General features: G+C 40.0%; 1 protein-coding gene across 1 annotated transcript in view; it reads left to right on the top strand.

Annotated features, from left to right (window-relative positions):
• The first annotated feature begins 311 nt into the window (after nucleotides 1-311).
• Fbn1 (fibrillin 1) overlaps nucleotides 312-19,568 on the top strand; it is a 222,211-nt gene continuing 202,954 nt past the window's right edge. The window contains exons 1-2 of the mRNA XM_026390109.2: nucleotides 312-439; nucleotides 1,061-1,405. Coding sequence (XP_026245894.1) covers nucleotides 1,242-1,405 — 164 coding nt within the window. The 5' untranslated portion in view covers nucleotides 312-439; nucleotides 1,061-1,241. The remainder of the gene's footprint in view (nucleotides 440-1,060; nucleotides 1,406-19,568) is intronic.

Below are 19,568 nucleotides of genomic sequence, written 5' to 3'. Positions count from 1 at the left end.
ACGAAAAGTCCCAGGCCAGGCAGGACCCGTTCACCTCTGCCTCCTCCCACTGCACTAATCCAGCGAGTGAGGGAGGCCCCGCGCCGAGGCGGTGGCTGGCAAAGGGGAGTGGAAAGGGAGGATGGATGGGGCTGGGGGGTGGGGTGATGATGAGGGGGATGTAGGAGGGGGTGTCATTTTCTTTCTTTCTTTCTTTCCTTTTTTTTTAAAAAAAGTATTTCTCTCGCGAGAAACCGCTGCTCTGACGATACTTGAAGAGGTGGGGAAAGGAGGGGGCCGCGGGAGCCGGGGCAGACTGTGGGTGCCACAGGCGGACAGGCGGCCACAGCTGGGACAGCTGCGGGCGGAGCGCAGCGCAGCGCAGCAGCGGCTGCTGGGGCCAGGTCGGAGGAGCAGTCACCGCCGCCGCCGCTTCCGAGTCGGAGCCGAAGCTTCTCCAGTGGGTGCAGCCGAGGTCCCGACAGGGGTCGGGCGGCCACCAGGGCTGGGGATCCAGCCACCGAGGCTTTGCGTTTGCGCCGCGCCGAGGGCAGGGACAGGGACAGGGGTGAGGGGCTGTCCCGGAACATTCACAGCTGGCGCTGGCTCTCTCCTGCCTGACAGCTTCCTGGCCCGGGGCGCCTGGTGCCGGGCTCGGCGTCAGTTGCTCTGGGGGCGGTGGTAGCCTCCGCAGCCGGCGGGACGGGTTTCCAGTCCCGCGACTTGGCGGAGAGGACGGGCTCAGGAGCTGGGGCGTTCAGAGAGCGCAACGCGCGCAACTCGTGCTTTTAAAAACTAAACGCAGCAAGCTCGCCCCGGGGCTTACGACCGTTTCGGGCGTGGGTACTTTGCGCCGCGCTCGTCAGCCGGAGCAGAGGAGGCCGAGGGGTCCGCTGGAGCCGCTGCCTCAGGGGGCCTGGGCTTTTCAGCCAGATGTGGACCAAACGGTCTTCACTTACCCAAATTAACTGCGCCACGCGCAGGCGGAGCGCGGGTTGGGCTCCGGAATGGGGACCGCGAGGCTTTAGCATCCCGATGCCCTGAATCTCTTCCCCACTTCGGGGATTTGTTTCTGTTGCAGCTGGCAGGGGCCTCCTGAAGTGGGAGCAGCGCCTGAGGAAGGCGGGAGGAGCCCGGCCCCGGGGACGGGCGGCAGGACAGCGGGACCCCGGCGGCGCGGTGCGCTTAAGGGCGCAGAGGCTCCTCGAGACACAGCCTCGGGTGCGGCAGGAGGAGGCGGGAGCCGGCGGCCGCTCGGCATCATGCGGCGAGAGGGGCTGCTGGAGATCGCCCTGGGATTTACCGTGCTCTTAGCGTCCTACACGAGCCATGGGGCGGATGCCAATTTGGAGGCTGGAAACGTGAAGGAAACCAGAGCCACCCGGGCCAAGAGGCGAGGCGGCGGAGGACTCGACGCGCTTAAGGGGTAATGTAACGGGTCAGCTTCTTTGGTGTGGGTCTCCCTTCCCCCTCTCCCGAGTTGAGTTTAAGATCTAGAGCAACTGACCAGGTCAATTCTCCACAGTGTCACAGTGGAAGGATCCTTAGCAAGATCTCCCGGGGACACCTTGGAGGTCCTAAGGTTACACATTCTTCACCGCCTTAGGAGCTAAGCCACCTTGTTCTGGCTCCTGAAAGATTCTGGCCCCAGCAGAGGGGTCTTGGTTAAAAGGAATCTTGGGCCATTGTTGAGGCAGATTTTGGGAGGCGAGAAGGGTTCCTTGAGGAAAAAGGGGAGGAGCTGTGACTGAGAGAAAAGGAGAAGCCCGTTCCTTTCCCTTCAACGGTAATTCCGGTTGTGTTTAGGGCAAAGTAGTTTGCTTGTGGGCGTCTTTGCAGATACTCTTTTTGTAAGGGAGCAAAGATAGGAAAACATTCCAATGACAGAGAAGATGCATGGTTAATAGCTGGTCCTCCGGAAATTATGCTTATTAAGATTGGGGACTGAGTTTCCTGGGGGTATACACCCCCTCAAATGTCAACACTGGAAGCAAAGCTGGACAAGTGTTTCTGAGCACTTGTGGTTGGGTTGTGCAGAGCTTTCCATGTCACTGCTGCAGTTATGTCGCTGTGGCTGGTGTGTGTTTCAAACTAGTGGTGTATGTGTTACCTGCATGCAGCATTATTTCACTGGCTTTAAATGCTCCTCTTACAGAAAATAGTTCAGCAGGAAAGTTTAAATTAGGTAGGTTGAACTAAGTGTTGGTTGTCAATTCCCTGAATGGAAGGAGGGTGTGAATGAATACACTTTAAGATTTTTTAGATCAAAAGAGAAGTCACTTTCTGAGATCAAGTTCAAGCCTGCATAGAAATAGTAGGATGGATTATAAATGATCCCTTTTATCTACTTGGAAGATCCTTTTAAATGAACTCAGGCAGTAAACAAACAGTTTTTTAAAAATAAATTTTTATAATTCTCACTGATGCTCTTTTCCTGAATGTTGTGTAGCTTTATTATATGACCTTGGATGACCAAGTGAAGGTGCCCACTGGATACTGTTTTTTTTTTTTTTTTTTTTTTTTTTTTTTTTTTTTTGCTATGGGCTGTTTCAATTATGTGTATGTAGTGAAGTTTGTGTTTTCATAGTCCAGGTATGAGAAGAAGATGTGTAGTGAATGGAGCAGACCAGTTTTTGAGTCCTAGTCTGGACTAAGGACAAGATGCTTGTGAGAGCTGAGTATGTAAACAGCAGTGAAATGTGTGTGATTTTCTAACCCCAGAAAGTAGTCACGATTAATTCAGTTTCTGTCTTGGCCGTTGTGGGAAATAAACCCAGGATTCCACCAGTACTGGAAATGAAATTTGTTGATCCTGATCAGGCGACAGACATTTTTGCCCTGTATGCCAGCCACATGATAAGTTCAATAGATGGACCGAAACTTTGCTTTTCATGTGTTCTCTAAAGAGCTTCATTTAATCTCTCATTTCCCCCTCAAAAGTATATTTCTGCTATACAATATTATCATAATAACTATTCTTGATGACATTGCTTCTATGCATATAGACAGAGGAAGTTGGAGTTCAGTTCTGTGGATAAAAATCTGTGGGGAGACATTAGGTCTGGCCAGACATTTGTCTCATCTCCATGTGCTGTCACCAACCCTAGTGTTTCCTTGGGAGGCACAGACCCCATGCAAAAACAGAAACTAAGCTTTTCTTTGTTGCTTAACAGGACACCACACTTTACTCACACCAGCACTTATTTCTGTTGATTTTTCTAGTTAATTTTTTAAATCACCAAAGAGATCACTCTTTGTACTTCTCACAGATTTGATCACTAATGTATCATTGCACTAATGGATCACTAATATATCAATACTATTGCAAATTATTTATAAGGTCTTCCTAAAATATATTATGAACAGATTAGTAATTCTGAGTGCTTTTGTTTGCCATGTTATCTATAAAGTTGCCTATCTATATTTGAGGGTTCAAAATAATAATTTTGAAGAATATATAATTAAAAGTACTTCTCTCCTGACTTTCAGAGGCCATTTTCTTATGTATTTTCCAGAAATAAGCATGTATATATACACATAAATATATGTATATACACATATGTATATTATATATACACAAATATATGTATATATGCATACATCACTTTTAGTACATGGAATATACTATACATAATGTTCTGAACTTTGTTTACTTTTTATGTATTTCTAGTGTAGTTATCTATTAAGTCATATGAATCTAACCTATGTGTTTTCTTGGTGTATAGAATTCCATGATGTGGCTGGAACAGTTCACTAATGATGGCTGTTTAGATTATATTAAATATTTTGCTGTTACTAACATTTTTGTATATATGCCTATGTGTACATGCACAAGTTTATATGTTGTATAAAGTTATAAAAGTAGAATTGCTGTATCAAAGTTTTTCCCATAGATTTTAAACAAACACCCATTCTGATGTTAAATTTGAACTGCATTTGAAATTTATTCTCTACTTATTGCCATTAGAGTCTCACATGAATGAGTCTTTTAACCATGTCCCGCTGTGTAAATCATCAGGAAAAGCAGCTATGTATTACATTTTTCCAGTTACTGCTTGAAATTTCTATTTTTTCTCATTAAAATATTATCCGCTTCAAAACTAAGCCTTTGACTGCAGTAAAACCTGCTTGCCATTTTGATGGAGATGCATAGTTTATGAAGTGAAAGTGATTTGTAACCCCTGAAGCTGCCTGATGTGAAGTTGGTGGCAGCAACTTTCAGCACCTCACTAATATTTCCCCTGGCCAAAAGGTGCTTTAAGCTCATTGGTATCTGATGTGCACTGGTCTAATCTCCCCCTGAAATACTGCCTTCCAATTTTTCTCTGATGTGTCAAGTGACTCTAAAATTTGCCTTGCTATTTTAAAAATATATATTCCTTTCCTTTCAGCTCCTTCTCTTCATAAACCAGGAACCTGCCTTGTCTTTCCTCCTTGGATATGTCTTCCATCCTCACTCATGTTCCTTTCCTCCCATCCTGTTGCAGGTGTTTTTTTTTTTCCCCCCCTCCAGTGGGCAGCAGAATTTGTTCCACAGTGGAAATTTAAGCATCCTCAAGTTTCTTCCCAGCTTTTTCTGTTTTCTTAGACTAAATCGCCAATTTCTGCTTTTACAGGAAATCCTTTTTTTTTTTTTTAAATATGAGTGTGGTCCCCATTCACTCTGCAAAAAATTGTGCTTTTCTCTATTTTCAAGTAAGAATTTTGCAAGTTTTAAAAATATTTTCAAATAGTGAATGTATAGTAGTTTTCCCTTGGTCATGGCTTAACACGTGTGAAATGACTTTAGGAGAAATAATAAAATCCTAACTTTGTCTGTATTTCAGTTCACAAGAATTTTTCTCAGAGCTAAGTTCTAAACTTCTGTGATTAGGCAAAAAGTGTGGGAGACAGTACAGTATTTTTTTTTTAAACACATGCATAAAAAACTAACTCTACTTGAATAGCAGTAGTTATATGCCCTTTATTTATGATTGCCTTATTGCTTTAGCTCCCAAATATGGAAATACTGCAGTTTCATGTCAAAGGGAAAAATTCCTTACAGTAAGACATCCTTTTCCTAAATCTCCAGTAATATGGATTGAGTCTTCTGTCCTTTCTTCTCAGCTCATAAGTATATGAGACCTGATTGTAGTTTGTCCCCTCATGCATATTCCTTTTGGTCTTTGTTTATTTGTTTACTTTTTCCAGAGGTCTTGTTACCAGAAAAATACACATGGAACAGTTCATACACAGGGTAGATTATGTGACGGCAAACTCCAAGGGATTAATTACACAGAAGTCTGCTATTAAAATAAAGAACTTTAACAGAGAACACAGAAAAAGTTCTGTAAACTTTATACAGTCCATTTTAACTTTACAAAGAAGACTTTAATACTTCATCTGAAGTCAGATGGGCTGATAATTAAATATGGGGGAAAAGACTCATGCTGTGGTATGGTTTGATTTTGTATTTACCAAAAAAATTAAGCTAAAATATTGAGACACAATTTTAAAAAGATATTCCTGAATAGAAGGTTTCAGTAATTCTACATTTTAAGCAAAAAGATAGAGATAAAATATTTATTTATGTGACTCTTTTGTAGCGTTTAAGACATTTGAGATTCTTCACAGAATTGCATAAATTGTTGGTAACACAAATTAATTAAAACATCTCAACCTATAATGAAACAAGGTGAGGGCTGAAGGAAACAGAAGTATAGGCATCTCTTCAAGCTTACTTGGAATTTTAAAGACTGTTGAAACATTCCTTTGTTGTCTTCTGTAGCAGAAGAACTTAAAAATTATAGTATTATACCCATGGCTCAAATACAATACTAAATAAATTATTAGGGTATTCATATAATAAGCCAAATAGCTTATCTGGACAATCTGGTTATTTTTCCTTTAATTTTTAATGTGACTGTTTTCTTTAAAGAGAAATAAACTAGTTTAACAAGTTTTTTGTTTCTAAAAAATAATCTAGCAAATGGGCCTACCTTAGTGACCTAAATTTTTTGCCATGAAATTCTTTGTGAAAACTGAAATCTATAATATAGCAGGACTAATTTACACAGGAGAGTTTAGTGTTTCACCATGATTAAACTTGATTTTCCCATTAGTTTGTAAAAATCATCAAAGGCAAGAGTCCGCTTGTAAGCATTTTACCACTAACTCGTCATTAAGTGGAGTTTCAGAGTTCATTAATTCAGGAGGGCTTGATTGAATGCCAGTCTAAATGTAGCTTGTGGAATGCCAGAATCATACCCCTCAGCCTGGAGGGGCTGAGCAGTGACAGTAGGAGAATGGAGAATAGGAACCAGGAGTCAACAGGCAGGTTGCAGAGGGCATGTAGTCTAGTAGTCAGTAAAACGGATGAACTTAAAATGGGGTTCTGTCCTGATAAATGGTGCCACGCATTTCGGGAAAGCATGTTCACTGGCCCAGGAAAAGAATAAAATGCAAAATTTGAAGCATGGTTTCTAATGAATAGTTACTGTTTTCACATCATCATAAAGTAAAAAATTGTAAATCCAGAACAGTCAGGAGCCTCTGTAATAATAATTGTAGCTAGAGTAGGCAATATTTAGATGACATTTATGTGCCAGACAACTCTATATAAGATGGGTCATTTTATTAATTTCCTTTTACAATGAGAGCTGAGGTATGCAGAGGTTATGTTCTAAAGACAAAGTCCTAATACTAAAATTGTCTTCCTCCATTAACTTTATGGTTTTGGTTTCTCATTCCACTGGATGATAATGTAGGACTAATCCATTGGTAAAGTTACACTTAAAATTCCTAATATGAAATTAAAATTAAAAAAAATTCCTAATATGCTTTGTGTTAGTTTACAAATCCTAAGTATAGTTAATGGTATAGTGTTTAAATTAGAAATGTTCTCTCTCATTTCTACCATGATACTGATAAAACACAGAAAGAAACATAGAATGTCACAGCCAGCTGGCACCTTGGATGGCACATGTATTGTGTGTGTGTGTATATGTGTGTGTGTGTTTGGTACTGGTGATTAAATTCAGGGGTGCTCTACCACTGAGCTACATCTCTAGACCATTTTATTTTAAATTTTGAGACAGAGTCTTGGTAAGTTACCTAGTCTGACCTTGAATTTGCATTCCTCCTGCCCTAGCTTCCAAGTTGTTGGGATTATAGACTTTTGAGAACCTGCCTGGCACATATAGTATATTTTAATGTCATATTTTGATTTTTTATGATGGTGGTAGAGTCACGACATTCTCCTTCTACATTGTTCTGCGTTCTGAGCCAAAGGTGTTGCTTATTATGTCATCAGGAATCTCTTATTCTCATGTCCCATGTGAGAAATTTCTCTCAGAGTTGCACATGGTTTTTCTCTTCCCAGGGGAAACAATGTGTCTTAAATCCTTACTGGTAAGATAAGGTATTTAATGCTTTCTGTTTAACTTTTTTGTTTTGGTTGCCTGTGAACTCAGATCCATCTATTTTTACATTAAATTGAAGCAATCGGGGTAAAAGAAAAAATAACAAAGTCTGATTTGTCTCTTAATGATTGCACTTTACAAATACTGATTTCTTTAATACAAATTTCCTCATGTGGGACATTAAACTTTTTTGCACATTTAACAGGTGAGGAAACAGTGACACAGAGTTTGGGTAATTCTTTCAGGGGTGTAAACTTACTTGGAGTAAAATTGGGAAATCTGGCTTCATAGTTAGATCTCTTAACCAATATATGTTACTGCTTCTCAATTACAATAATTCTTGTAGCTGGTGAATTTCTTTCATTCATACCCTTCATGCCTCCTTTCCCCAGAATCATCTTCTACTATTGCTGTGGGGAAGGCCCAACAATTGTTGAAGACAGATGCTATTACAAGACAAGGGAAAGATCACAATGGGAATGGGCTTTATCAGAAAGCTCCAAGTACTAAAAGTCTCGAGGTTGGCAAACTGTGGACCGAGCCCATTGATTTTGAAGACTGAATTTTATTGAGACAAAATCATGCCCATTTGTTTATGGATTTTCTGCTTGTGCAATGTGGCAGCAGAGTAACTGTGACAGAGAGCATGGCCAGCAAAACTGAAATATTTGCTCTTTGCCCTCTAAAGAAATAGTTGACCAGCCTCTGATCTATGTGATAAAAACTGACAGTCAACTAGGACTGAGACTTTCTTGAAGGTAGTGATTCTGTTGTCTTATTTATCTCTAGGGATACCTAGCAACTGGACATGTGGTAGATGGTCAGTAAATATTTTTGATGATCAGATAGTGAGCAGTTTTGGTTGATTGGCTTGACAAGTTTGATTATATAAATGAAAGCTTAGAGGAGAGTAGGAGAGAAATAAGGGAAACATTTGAGTGAAAAAGGCAGGAAGTGGAAAGGATACGAAGTGTTTGAGATCTTGGGAAGTTGAGATCAGGGTTTGCACTGCATGGCTCCAAGCAGGGTTGCCCCCAGTGTAGTCTGCTGACTAGTGCCCCTGGAGTTGTGCAGTTTGACCTTGTGAGCCTGTGCTTAGCTTCAGAGTGATGTTTGGGAGAAGAGAGGTACTAATAAAAACATAATGTTCCTGCTTATGAAAGGTAAGGATGGGGAGCTATTAGAGGCTGCTAAGATGGGAACATGATCAGATCTTCCCACTGGCTGTGGTGTAAACACTGTGATTAGAGAGCAGGGAGACAGAGATGGGAGGCTTGGGAGGAGGGTGGGGCAGTCAGAATGAAAGTGTATGATGGTCTTGGCTAAGGCAAGGGAGGGGCTGAAGAGAAAAGAGGCTAGTGGCTGGAGAGAGTAAGGGCGAAGGCACCTGGAGAGTTCTCGCCTGGTCCACATTAAACATGTCACATGCAAAGACATTGTAGCACTATTCATGAGAAACCAAAGGCGAACAAGATCGCTGCTTAGCTTCCCACTACAATGCAACCAGCTATTCTCACTTGTGAGTGTTTTGATTTTCTTATTGCTATGTAATAAATTCCCCCAAACTTAGTGACTTAGAACAACTGACGTATTATTTCTTATGATTCTGTGGGTCAGGAATTCAGACAGGACACAGTGGGGAATCTTGTCTGTGCTTTCCACAATGTTGGGCTGGATTGAGCTGTAGCATGACTTCATGTATGCATGGTGTTTGCCACTCTGTTTGCTTTAGCATGATTTATCTAAATGGATAGAAGGATGAGGGGAATAAAGAAGCAAGGAGCCATTTTCTTGCGCTGGTGGGGGTCTTCTAGTTTTGTTTTGTTTTGTTTTGTTTTCCAATACTGGGGATTAAATCCAGGGCCTCACACATGCTAGGCAAGCACTGTTTCACTAAGCTATATTCCCAGCCTCCAACCTTCTAGATTTTGAAGCTCTCTCTCATGAAGTCTCTGGCTTGGATCTGCCCTTGGGGATGGAGCCATTGAGTATGTTTTTCCAAATGGGGAAAGTAAGTATCAGATGCAAAGTAAACCTTGCCCAAGGTTTGTGTCTGTTTGGGCTGGTTCTGGAACTACAGTCTCCTGACCCCTGGCCTCATGCTTGAATCCTACATGTTGAGTGCTTGCTGACTCAAATGGCTGGATGGACTTGAATGGGCTTGTTCTTGTCCTTGATTTTCCTGCATATAGTGTCAGATTGTCTCCTTTTACACTTGGCCTCTGTACATTATCTTTCCAGCAGCAAAGCTAGACTTTTTACATGGCAACTCAGGATCTCCCAAGAGCAAGAAAGTGGAAGCTACCTAACTATCTTCAAATAGTCTTGAATTGCATGACTTGGAATTGCGTGACAGTCACAGCCTTGCCTAGATTCAGGGGCACGGACTAATGCCCTGCCTTTTGATGTGAGGCATCTTAAAGGAAAGGAAGAAATAAATGGGGCCATCTTTAGAGACTAACTAGCTCAGTGAAGCAATGGATCTTTGAGAAGGATAATCAGATATTTAAATTTTTAATTATAACTTGGTCTAGTCAGATTAGCTGAGCTCTCTTTTGAGGATGCTTCATTGTATTTTGCTGCTGTGACCTCAGAATGAAAAATGCTCTATAATAATGTGACAGCATCTCCTGTTAGATAAGCGATAAGGGCATTGCTCTTAGTTTATCCACATTTCCGCATTTAAAGAACTCAAACATCAGGAACAAGATTATAGTTCCTAATAACCTGATACATTTTATTTGAATATAAAAATTATAAAACTCCTTACCTTTTTTACTTTTAGCTTTTAAGAAACTCTGATAAATTTAATGCATAATCTAACTTATTTAACTTGGGTATTTGATATGTTTTGCCTTTCCCCTATATGGAATTTTACTTTAAATGTCTGTTAATAGCCTCACTTTATATGTCTATTGGTGTCAGCCATCTCATTTTTTTTCAGTTAGGAGTTAATAATAACAACCCAAATAGATATGCAGTTGCCAATAGAATTGATATTGTAAAACAGTTCAACTCTTCTACTAGGGGGCCTTGTAGTTTTTTTTTTTTTTTTTTCCAGTACTGGGGATTAAACCCAGGGCCTCACACATGCTAGGCAAGCACTTTTTTACTGAGTGCTTTGTCACAAATTGAGCACATTGTTAGTAGAATGAAACTAGATTAGAACCATGGTCAGATTTAGGTTGTGATTGTTCTATACCGTATTTAATCTTAGTTTTAAGTTTCTTGTGACTCTCTAACTTCTCAACTCAAGTGGCTTTTTATGGCTAAAGTAATCTCTGAGAATATTTATTCAGCCCCCTCAGAGCGGAAGGGAGAAAGGAAAATTCCCTATCTCCACCTTTCCCAGCCAAAGATGTATTCCAGACAGCAAGCAGGCTCTGAGCAGGAGAACTGCTCCATTAGACAAGTGATTCGGGTCAGTGTTTTGAAGGGCTGTGAATTCCTAGACCATCAGTCATACTTACATTCAAATATAAGTATCCAAACACATCTAAGTCCAAATATAGTACACCATTTTATGATATTGGTGTCAGGAGACAGGATTTATGTGGGCCCTATGGATACACTGTCTGCTAAATTTCATGGTTTTGAACTGAAGTATGGCAATGGCAATACCTACTAATAAAGTGAATGTATTCCAGAGACAGGGTTTTATCTAGTCTTTTGTTGTTCTCTTTCTCCTCCTTCCTCTTTCTCATTGTCATCTTTATCTTTTTCTTTTCTTTATTCTCTTGTCTCATCTTTTTCTTCTGTTTTTTTTTGGGGGGGTGGGAGGGGAGGTTACTGGAGATTGAACTCAGGAGCATTTGACCACTGAGCCACATCCCCATCCCTATTTTGTATTTTATTTAGAGACAGGGTCTCCCTGAATTGCTTGGCACCTCCCTTTTGCTGAGGCTGGCTTTGAACTCGTGATCCTCCTGCCACAGCTTCCGAGCTGCTGGGATTTATAGGTGTGTGCCACTGTGCCTGGCTTTTTTCTTCTATTTTTAAAGTGCCTTCAAAACCTGAGCTACAAATAAAACAGGGAGAGTAAGAATATCAAATAAGAGTTGAAACATTAAGAAAATAAATACATTTGGAGTAAAATGTAAAAATTTTACCTGGAAAGCTTGGGGTCTTCAAAAAGAAAACTCGGTATAAGGTTTTTGTTAGGGGAAGGAAGGAGGAAGCTGAAGAGAAAGGAGGAGGAGGTGCTGGAGTGAAGAGCCCTGTCACCCAGGGACCCGAGTTGGGCAGAGCAGGTGCTGAGTTTCCACAAGTGTAGATGAAAGCTTCCTGTCTCCTCGAAGCCCTGGTACCAGGTGACCTCAGCCCTTCACCAGCCTCTTTAGAGGACAGAGAGCTTTGAGGGGAGAGTCAGAGCATGACAGAACGACAGATACTTGAATATGAAAAAAATATTCCATCAAACCATTTAGAGGAATGCAGTGGAAGAGCAGGTTAATCCACGTTTACTGTGTACTATGTAGATACTATGTAGAGTTTGGTGTATCCTCTTGCCCCATGGATAATGGTGATTGTCCATAATTTCCCCTATCCCTTCAGTGCTAATTTATCAGAGTGTGTAATCAGACCCTAATAGGTTTGTACCTTTGATGAATATCTTTCAAAGGCTCTTTTTCTTATTTTGTAATTGAAGCCATGACTCGGGTCTTCTTCCATAGGCAGATCTTTCATCTTCACAAAAATATTACAAATGAGAGTTAAATCTATCCCACTGGACAGATTTTAGAAATTCATAGATGCTGAAGCCAGAGCCAGAGAAGGTTCATTATAAAGTGCTGCATAGATAGGGAAGCCAAGTCACATGGTGTCAAGAGCTGATTTAAGTGGAAGTGTGGTGCTGGGTAGAAGATGGTGCCTCTCTGTGTTCATATCCTGGACAGGTAGCTGGCTGCTCTCTGCAAGTCCTCCACTGAGCTTGATACAAGCAAACCATCCACATAATGTAGGCAGGGGTGTTTTCTTTTTCTCATTTATTTGGCTTTAGAGGATGTGATCAGTGATTCAGTGGTCAATCCTTGGTGGTGGGGGTGTCACTGTGTAGTAGGCTTTTGGATCCATAATGGTACCCTGCTATTGATGGAAGCTTCCAGATTAGGTACGGTTGTATGGGATGGGGCTTTTCCGTGGAGGTAATTGCTAGTGAGGTAGCAATGTGGGGATCAGAGAGAGAAGTAGGAGTCTTTTCTGAGAGCCCTTACCACAAATGATCTTACACTTCTAATTGACAGTTAAGGTATGAAATGTTCCGAGGTGCACCAAGGCAATTCTGGATCTGTGTTTGAGCTCAGTCTCTTATTTTATAACTTGATGACTAAGTTATCCATGTACTAACTTACACATTTAGATTCCATGCAATAAGTATGCCAAGATGAAAGAATTTCTTGAATTCTTGCCTTTTCTCCTATATCATCTCCTCAAATAGATTCGTAGAACATCTGCCTAACCCAAATGACAACTACTTATTGAGTATTAGATGTGTTTTAATTGGACTGACTGTTTAATTCTCAGAATGAACATCTTGTGTGAAGCCTACTGATACTATTCTCTTCTTTCCAGTGATTCTAGGCAAAACCACCATTTAGAATAGCTTTCCCTTTACTGAGGGGGTTAATGTTGGAGGTGACGAGGATAAGTGCTTTGCAATGAAGAACTTGATATGAACCTTCAAGTCGACAAATAGTTTTTAATCTTTCATGGACTGCTGCTGCTTCACACCCCAGAGTTTAGGCCACTGACCTCAAGTTTGCAAATTTTATATCCCATTACCACCCTGTGAGCTCTGTACTCCCCAGGGCCACATAGTTGATGTTTTAGCTGGAATCTGAGAAAGTGTCTGAACATTTCCTGAAGAGCTGGCTAGAAGCTATTTGGCAGTTCAGTCATAAAAACCCAGAGCTAGTGGCTGGGGTATATGCTATAATTACCTCACACTGTTTCCTATTTGAGCCTGGTTGTGGGTCATGGGGTAGAGTGGTATTGCTTGTGGGACTGTATTTTAAAGGACTGAGGAGTTGTTTTCAATGAACATTGGCCATGTTTTCAGGGAGGCTTGAAGTGTGTGTGGGGGGTGTGCATGCCTGGGGTCAAATCCTGGCTCCACCACCTACTAGGAAGAAACCTCAGACAAGTGGCTTGACCTCTCAAAGTCTCATTTATTCACTTGTAAACAGGATTATGACACACACTCTTCTATATTGCCCCAAGAATTCATGAGAGTACATTTCAGGTTCCTAGTACAGTGCCTGACATGTTTGATTGTGATGGTTAAGATGTGCTATTACAGGTCAGGAGAATGGGGAATGGAGTCATACAAAATGTGATCTTTTCTTTTATGGCCAGAGCCAAATACTGGATAATCACTAGTATTTGAATATCACATACTTCACTTTTTCTCTTCTTGGAACTGGTTATTTTCAGAAACATAGGAAGCAAACTTGGTATTTAAAACATTTTTCAATGCAATTTTAATAGAAACATTCTTTTTCTATGCAGATCTTGGTTATATTTAAAGGTAGTATGTACATAAGTTTTTACTTTTAGATTCCACCCCCTCCCCACAGTTGTGTTACCTTTATTGGGAAATGAACTAATATATTCCCCTGAACTTTTCCAAAGAAATTTTACTCTTTTAATTGGCACATCTAGCAAATAGGCCTTGTCTCCTTCCTAATGAGTACTTTTTTCCTTTTCCCCTCCTTCAAGAGCTTTTGTGAAAGAATTTAGATTTTAGGAAACGGAAGGGCTGATGAGAACCACTCTTTTTGGCAGCAGTGCAAAGAAATATTCTGGGAGTTAGGACTGTTTCGTGGCAAGATGGTTGGTCATTATTGAAAAGTACTTTGACTGCCTTTATTAGTGTAAGGACTTGGTTATGATCAGGTATGATTACTGGCAATTCCAAGCTTCAGGACCATCCAGCCCCAGATCTAAGGTAGGGAGATGAACTCCCACATCACATCTCCTGGAGAACTCAGGTACTTCTCTGATCACATGCACATCATGGTGGCCAAAAGACTGAGCCATGTGTCAGTCCTGCCTGAACCATGTGGAATGGCTACTAAGCTTTTAGAATCAAGAGGAGTTTGGTTAGAAAGGAAGGGGAAGGGGTATTAGGTGGGTAAACCTCCACTCACTTGGTTATCCCTGTCTCTCAGGGTAATTTGTGAGCAGGACCCACTTGTGTGATTGGGGCCAGACTGACTCAGTTTGGCCACCCCTGAGAAGAAGCAGAGCCTTACTTTCCAGCTGAGTATCCCCTTTCTTTGGCTTCAAGCCATGTAGCAACACAATGCTCATTTGGTACAAAGGGATTCTTGTTCCTTGTTTTTTCTTCCATGCCCTATTTCTCTTCAGAAATTAAAAATCTTTTTATATCTTCATTTTTCTTTTAATGATTTCCATTTTGATTTTAATGGGGGTGGACTTTCAGAGAGATCTTAAATATTGAACATCTGGGAAGCTGGAACAAATCATGCATTATCTTAATTTAGGCAAAGCTTGGAAGAGTCCCTGTACTCTGCACCCTACATGCCAACCTCTGGTTAACTGATTGGCAACAAATTCTAAGAGGTTGTGTTTGCTTCATATTCATTCACAGCCTATAAAAATAAGACCATTTTAAATAAGGAGTGGCTTAAACAGATAATGGTTAGTTTTCTATTTGCCATTAGACATGTTTAACTTCCCAAATGTGGCTCTTCTGCTTGGGGTAAATCATACCACCACAAATACAAAGTTTATAAAAAATGCAAAAATATAAAAACAAATAAATATCAGGTACTTTCTGGGCTCCAGTCACTTCCCAGGAGAAAAATAAACCTCAAATAAAATAAATGTTTCTTTTTAAAGTTTTGAAAACCTTTCAGGAATTTTACAAGAATATGCAGACCCTTTTTTCCTTTTGTAAGCAATTCCAACTTAATGTAGACATTGTCGAACATGTGACAGCAAGACAACAGGGTCTGTTTGACCTCAGACTGACTCATCTGCTCAGTTGCTTTTGGACTTTTCTTGAAAGTAGGTTAACACACATTCTCACACATGGAAGGCTCAGAAAACATACCAGGATTCCTTGCTGAATAATTTCCTCCCCTCATTTCATAGTTCCCATGACTCTAAGTATAAGAATCCTGGCATTTGTGTACAGAAAAGCCCGAATTCAGCACTTACAGACCTAATACGAATCAATACCTTTCCCCTCAAATTTTTCCCTTAGATGCATCTTTTGTTACCTGATGGGTTTGTTTGTCAAAAAGATGAAGTATATTTATGAAAATGAATCATGTCAGAAAGTAGTGTAATGCCCAAGGGAATCTCAATTATTATTAAGCTCAATTATTTGCATGAGTGTAGTTAAGCCATTTGTTCTTGGATTCCTCATCTAGTGAATATTAACCTTATTTCATAGCTATTGGATATTTGAAATTCACATAAACACTGGCCAGCCCTGGCCACTTATTCAAGATGGCAAACATGCTGGAATTGGATTGTTATTATCTCCATGTCTGGGTCCTTGTCCCTCTGAGGAACATGGAGGTATATTAATAGATGCAAGTGGTTCATCAAGTGAATGAAGAAAAGAAAACTGAAGTGTGGTGTGATGTTACCCATCAGGACTTCCAGATCCTGCTGTTGTCTGTTTTATTCAATTTTTTAATGAAGAATTTCAGATACCTACAAGACTGGAGAGAGGGATGCAATGATGCTTCAGCTTCAGCGTTTATCAATTAATTGGCGGTCTTGTTTCATCTATTCCTCTGTGCCACAGATTCTTTTGAAGCAAATTCCTGAAAAATTCTTTCATTTGTAAACATTTAATATATATCTCTAAAGATAAGGCTTCTTTAGGAAACATAAACACAACAGCATTATTACATTTAAGATTAACATTAATCTTTTAGTATTGTCGATGATCTGGTGAGTTTCCCTGATTAGATCATATATATGATCTAATATTCAATCCCTGGTAAAATATATATATATATATATATATATATATATATATATATAATGCTTAATCACTGAGCCACATCCCCAGACCTTTTTGACCTTTTTCATTTTTTGAGACAGGGTCTTGCTAAGTGGCTTAGGTCCTCGCTAAGTTGCTGAGGCTGACTTTGAATTTGCAATCCTCCTGCCTCAGCCTCCGAGTCAACTGGGATTACTGGTGTGTAATGCTGCACCTGATTCATAAATTTTATTTGATTTTCTTGACATAGTTCATTCAATTCAGGATCCAAATGAAGTCCGTATTTTGTAATTGATTGATATCTTTTAAAATTTTTTAAAATATAGATTGTCATTTTTTTGCCTTATAATTTATTTATTGAAGAAATTGGTCATGTCCTGTAGAGCAGTGCTTCTCAAGATGTGAGTCTGCAAACTGTCACCAGTCTGGAAGAAGATACGAAACTTGTGCATAGATGTAAATTCAATATTTTATTAGGTGCACTATTTAGCTCAGCTTATGTGTTTTCCATAGCAAGACTTTATCAATGAAGGAGGCAATAAAATAATTTACATTCTACTTATATTCCTTTTCTCATTAAAGACTAGTAATATCTAGTGTGTGAATCAGCACTGGCCAGTCCTTGGGCCACATCTGGGTACACTGCTGTAGAGTTTCTCACAATCCAGTGACAACTGCACTCCTCTGGCATGGAGCTTACCATGTTCCTTGGTCTCCTGTGTGTGTTGTGAATTGCTAGCTATGGCTAAAAGTTCTATCCATCTCAGAATCTTGATAAGGGGAAAGTGTCATTTCATTTGGAGGCACATTGAGGCACATTTACAACCACTAGTTTCTCTATTTGTGACTTTAGCAGCCATTGGTGATCATTGCCTAAACTCACTAATTTATTAAAGCCCCAGGGTGGAAATATTTTAATTCAGTTTTTCACTATTTATTTACTTACGCTGTAAAGTTTTATACCTAGTTCTGAATTTACACCCAAGTTTCACAGCCAGCAATGTCTTCAGTGCTGCTGGGTCTGCTTTTTCTGATCCGTGTCTTTGAGGGTTGTAGAAAAATTAGGTAATGTCTAATAGGAAGGATTGGCTATTATAAGGGAGACACTTGTGGACAATTCACACAGAATGGTCCTGACACTTGAGGGAGCAGATAAGGAAGGAAATAATTCTGCAAAGATCTATAACTCTGCCCTTATCCTACACTATTTTATGCAAGTCAAGATGGAAACACTCAGTGTTATTTTAAGGAGTTCCAGGCAAGGACATTATGAAAAATTGGTAAGATTTTGCACTACTGGTGGAAAGAAAAAGATATCTTCAGATCTTCTAATGTTCAGAAGGGAATGTTTGTACCCTCATTTCAGCATGTCTTCCTCAGGAATGCTCATTTATTTAAGAAACTGGACTGAATATAACTTTAGCAGTTCAAATGAAAGGTTCTAAATACCAGTGGTACACCCGGTGCCCCAGCAGCTTCTCTCTGAGTGCTGGTGAGGATTGGTGTGTGCTTGTGCATGTGTGAAAGGTGCATTGTCTGCATGCATTTCATGTCATGGAAGGTCACTGTGGTCCCCTAAGGCCAGGTTCATTTCTATTAAGTGCAATAAAACTCTCTGGTTTCGAGAACAAGATTTTAGTTTGTCTTCAGGGGCTGCTGCAAAGGATTGGAAACATCATAGATACATTTGGAAGTAGACCTGGCATATGACAGCGACAGCATCCACCTTAGGTGCTCCTTAGGTTGAAGCTTGCGCTGGCATTTAGCACTCATTCTACTTAATTATAGCTTGAAACACAAAACACTGTCACCATCCCCAGAGCTGGAAAGGTGTTGAGAGGACAGTGTTGGCACCAGTCAGGCTGAGAGGGAAATCCTTTGGACTGGATTTCAGGAAAGAGCTATGTTGGAGGTGGGGATGAGCAGGGTTGCGGCAACCTCTTCCTTAAGTTACAGACTGTGAAACTGGAGGTGGTTTTAGGACCATCTGGGTCACCTTGGCCTTTGGCCTTTGTGTAACTCATTGTCTTCCGGGCTATCCCAGATGTTTGCTGGTATTGCCTGATGATTTTGCTTCAGAAACTACTTTTCAAAAGACAAGACACACCCATGTTCAAGGGTACATACAGCACATATTTCAAGGTCTGCTCTGAGTAGGTTTCAAATTATCTACATTTTAATTGTTATATTGCTCCCCATTCTCAAACACTGGACATGTTAAGAGATGACTGGTGTTTTTATGAGAGGGAGCAGGACAGGATTCTCACCATGCAGAAGCTAACTCAGGATCAGCTCTCCCCCCCAATATATTTTGTAAGATTTGTTTTAAATTTTTTATTTTTTGCAGAACTGGTAAAGGAAAACCAGAGCACAAAAAAAAATGTTGTACAAATGAGTTTATAAAAAAGAGAACAGATTCTCTTTGAGGTATTCATGCAAACATCTTTCTGATCTTCAATCTAAAAATCGTTAGCATTAATCTTGGAATGTTTTATTCATAAATTCTCCCTTTTTTTTAAAATTAGTGACTTAGGACATGTTTCCTTTGGGTAATCTTTGCAGAAGAAAGATTACTTCACTTCTCTGCTTTTCAGTTTCTTCATTTGAAAATGTATACAGCAATACATTTTCTTGATAGGGTTTTGGGGGAAATTTGCATGATCATTTTGTAAATTATAAAGCTCTCTGAGAATGGCTAATTATTTTTATTTTACGATATGACTTCACATGGACTAGATAAACTACTGACTTAATTAAATTCCTTCACATTTAGGTTATTTTATTTAAAAATTTCCAGATATCTGCATGTTTAGAAATAAATGTTTGCAACCTAGTTTCAATTGCAAAATTTTAAAAAAAAGCTTGTCAAGTTTTATACCCCTAATATTAGGAAATACTAATTTCAGTGAAATGACCTCCAAAGCTCTATGCTTTTACCCAACTTTCTCTGACTCTTTAGAAACTTAAAATTTATCAATGATCTCTCTCTCTTTATTTTTTTTTTACTTTTTAGTTTCTTAGCAACAGTGTTATTTCTGCTTTCATAAAAGGGTTTGGTAGAGAAATGTTTTAAAAGATCTGTTGCCTGTTGACAGCTATGAAGTAAAGTCTGAGCTAAAAGATACATGAGTTTGAGCTACAAAATATGGAAGGCTTTTGAGATATAAGTTTCTAAGTGATGCATTTGTAATGTGGAAGAATTACAC

Source organism: Urocitellus parryii, chromosome 6 (genome assembly GCF_045843805.1).
Source record: "Urocitellus parryii isolate mUroPar1 chromosome 6, mUroPar1.hap1, whole genome shotgun sequence".
NCBI classification, from domain to species: domain Eukaryota; kingdom Metazoa; phylum Chordata; class Mammalia; order Rodentia; family Sciuridae; genus Urocitellus; species Urocitellus parryii.
This window is presented reverse-complemented; position numbering and strand designations above follow the sequence as displayed.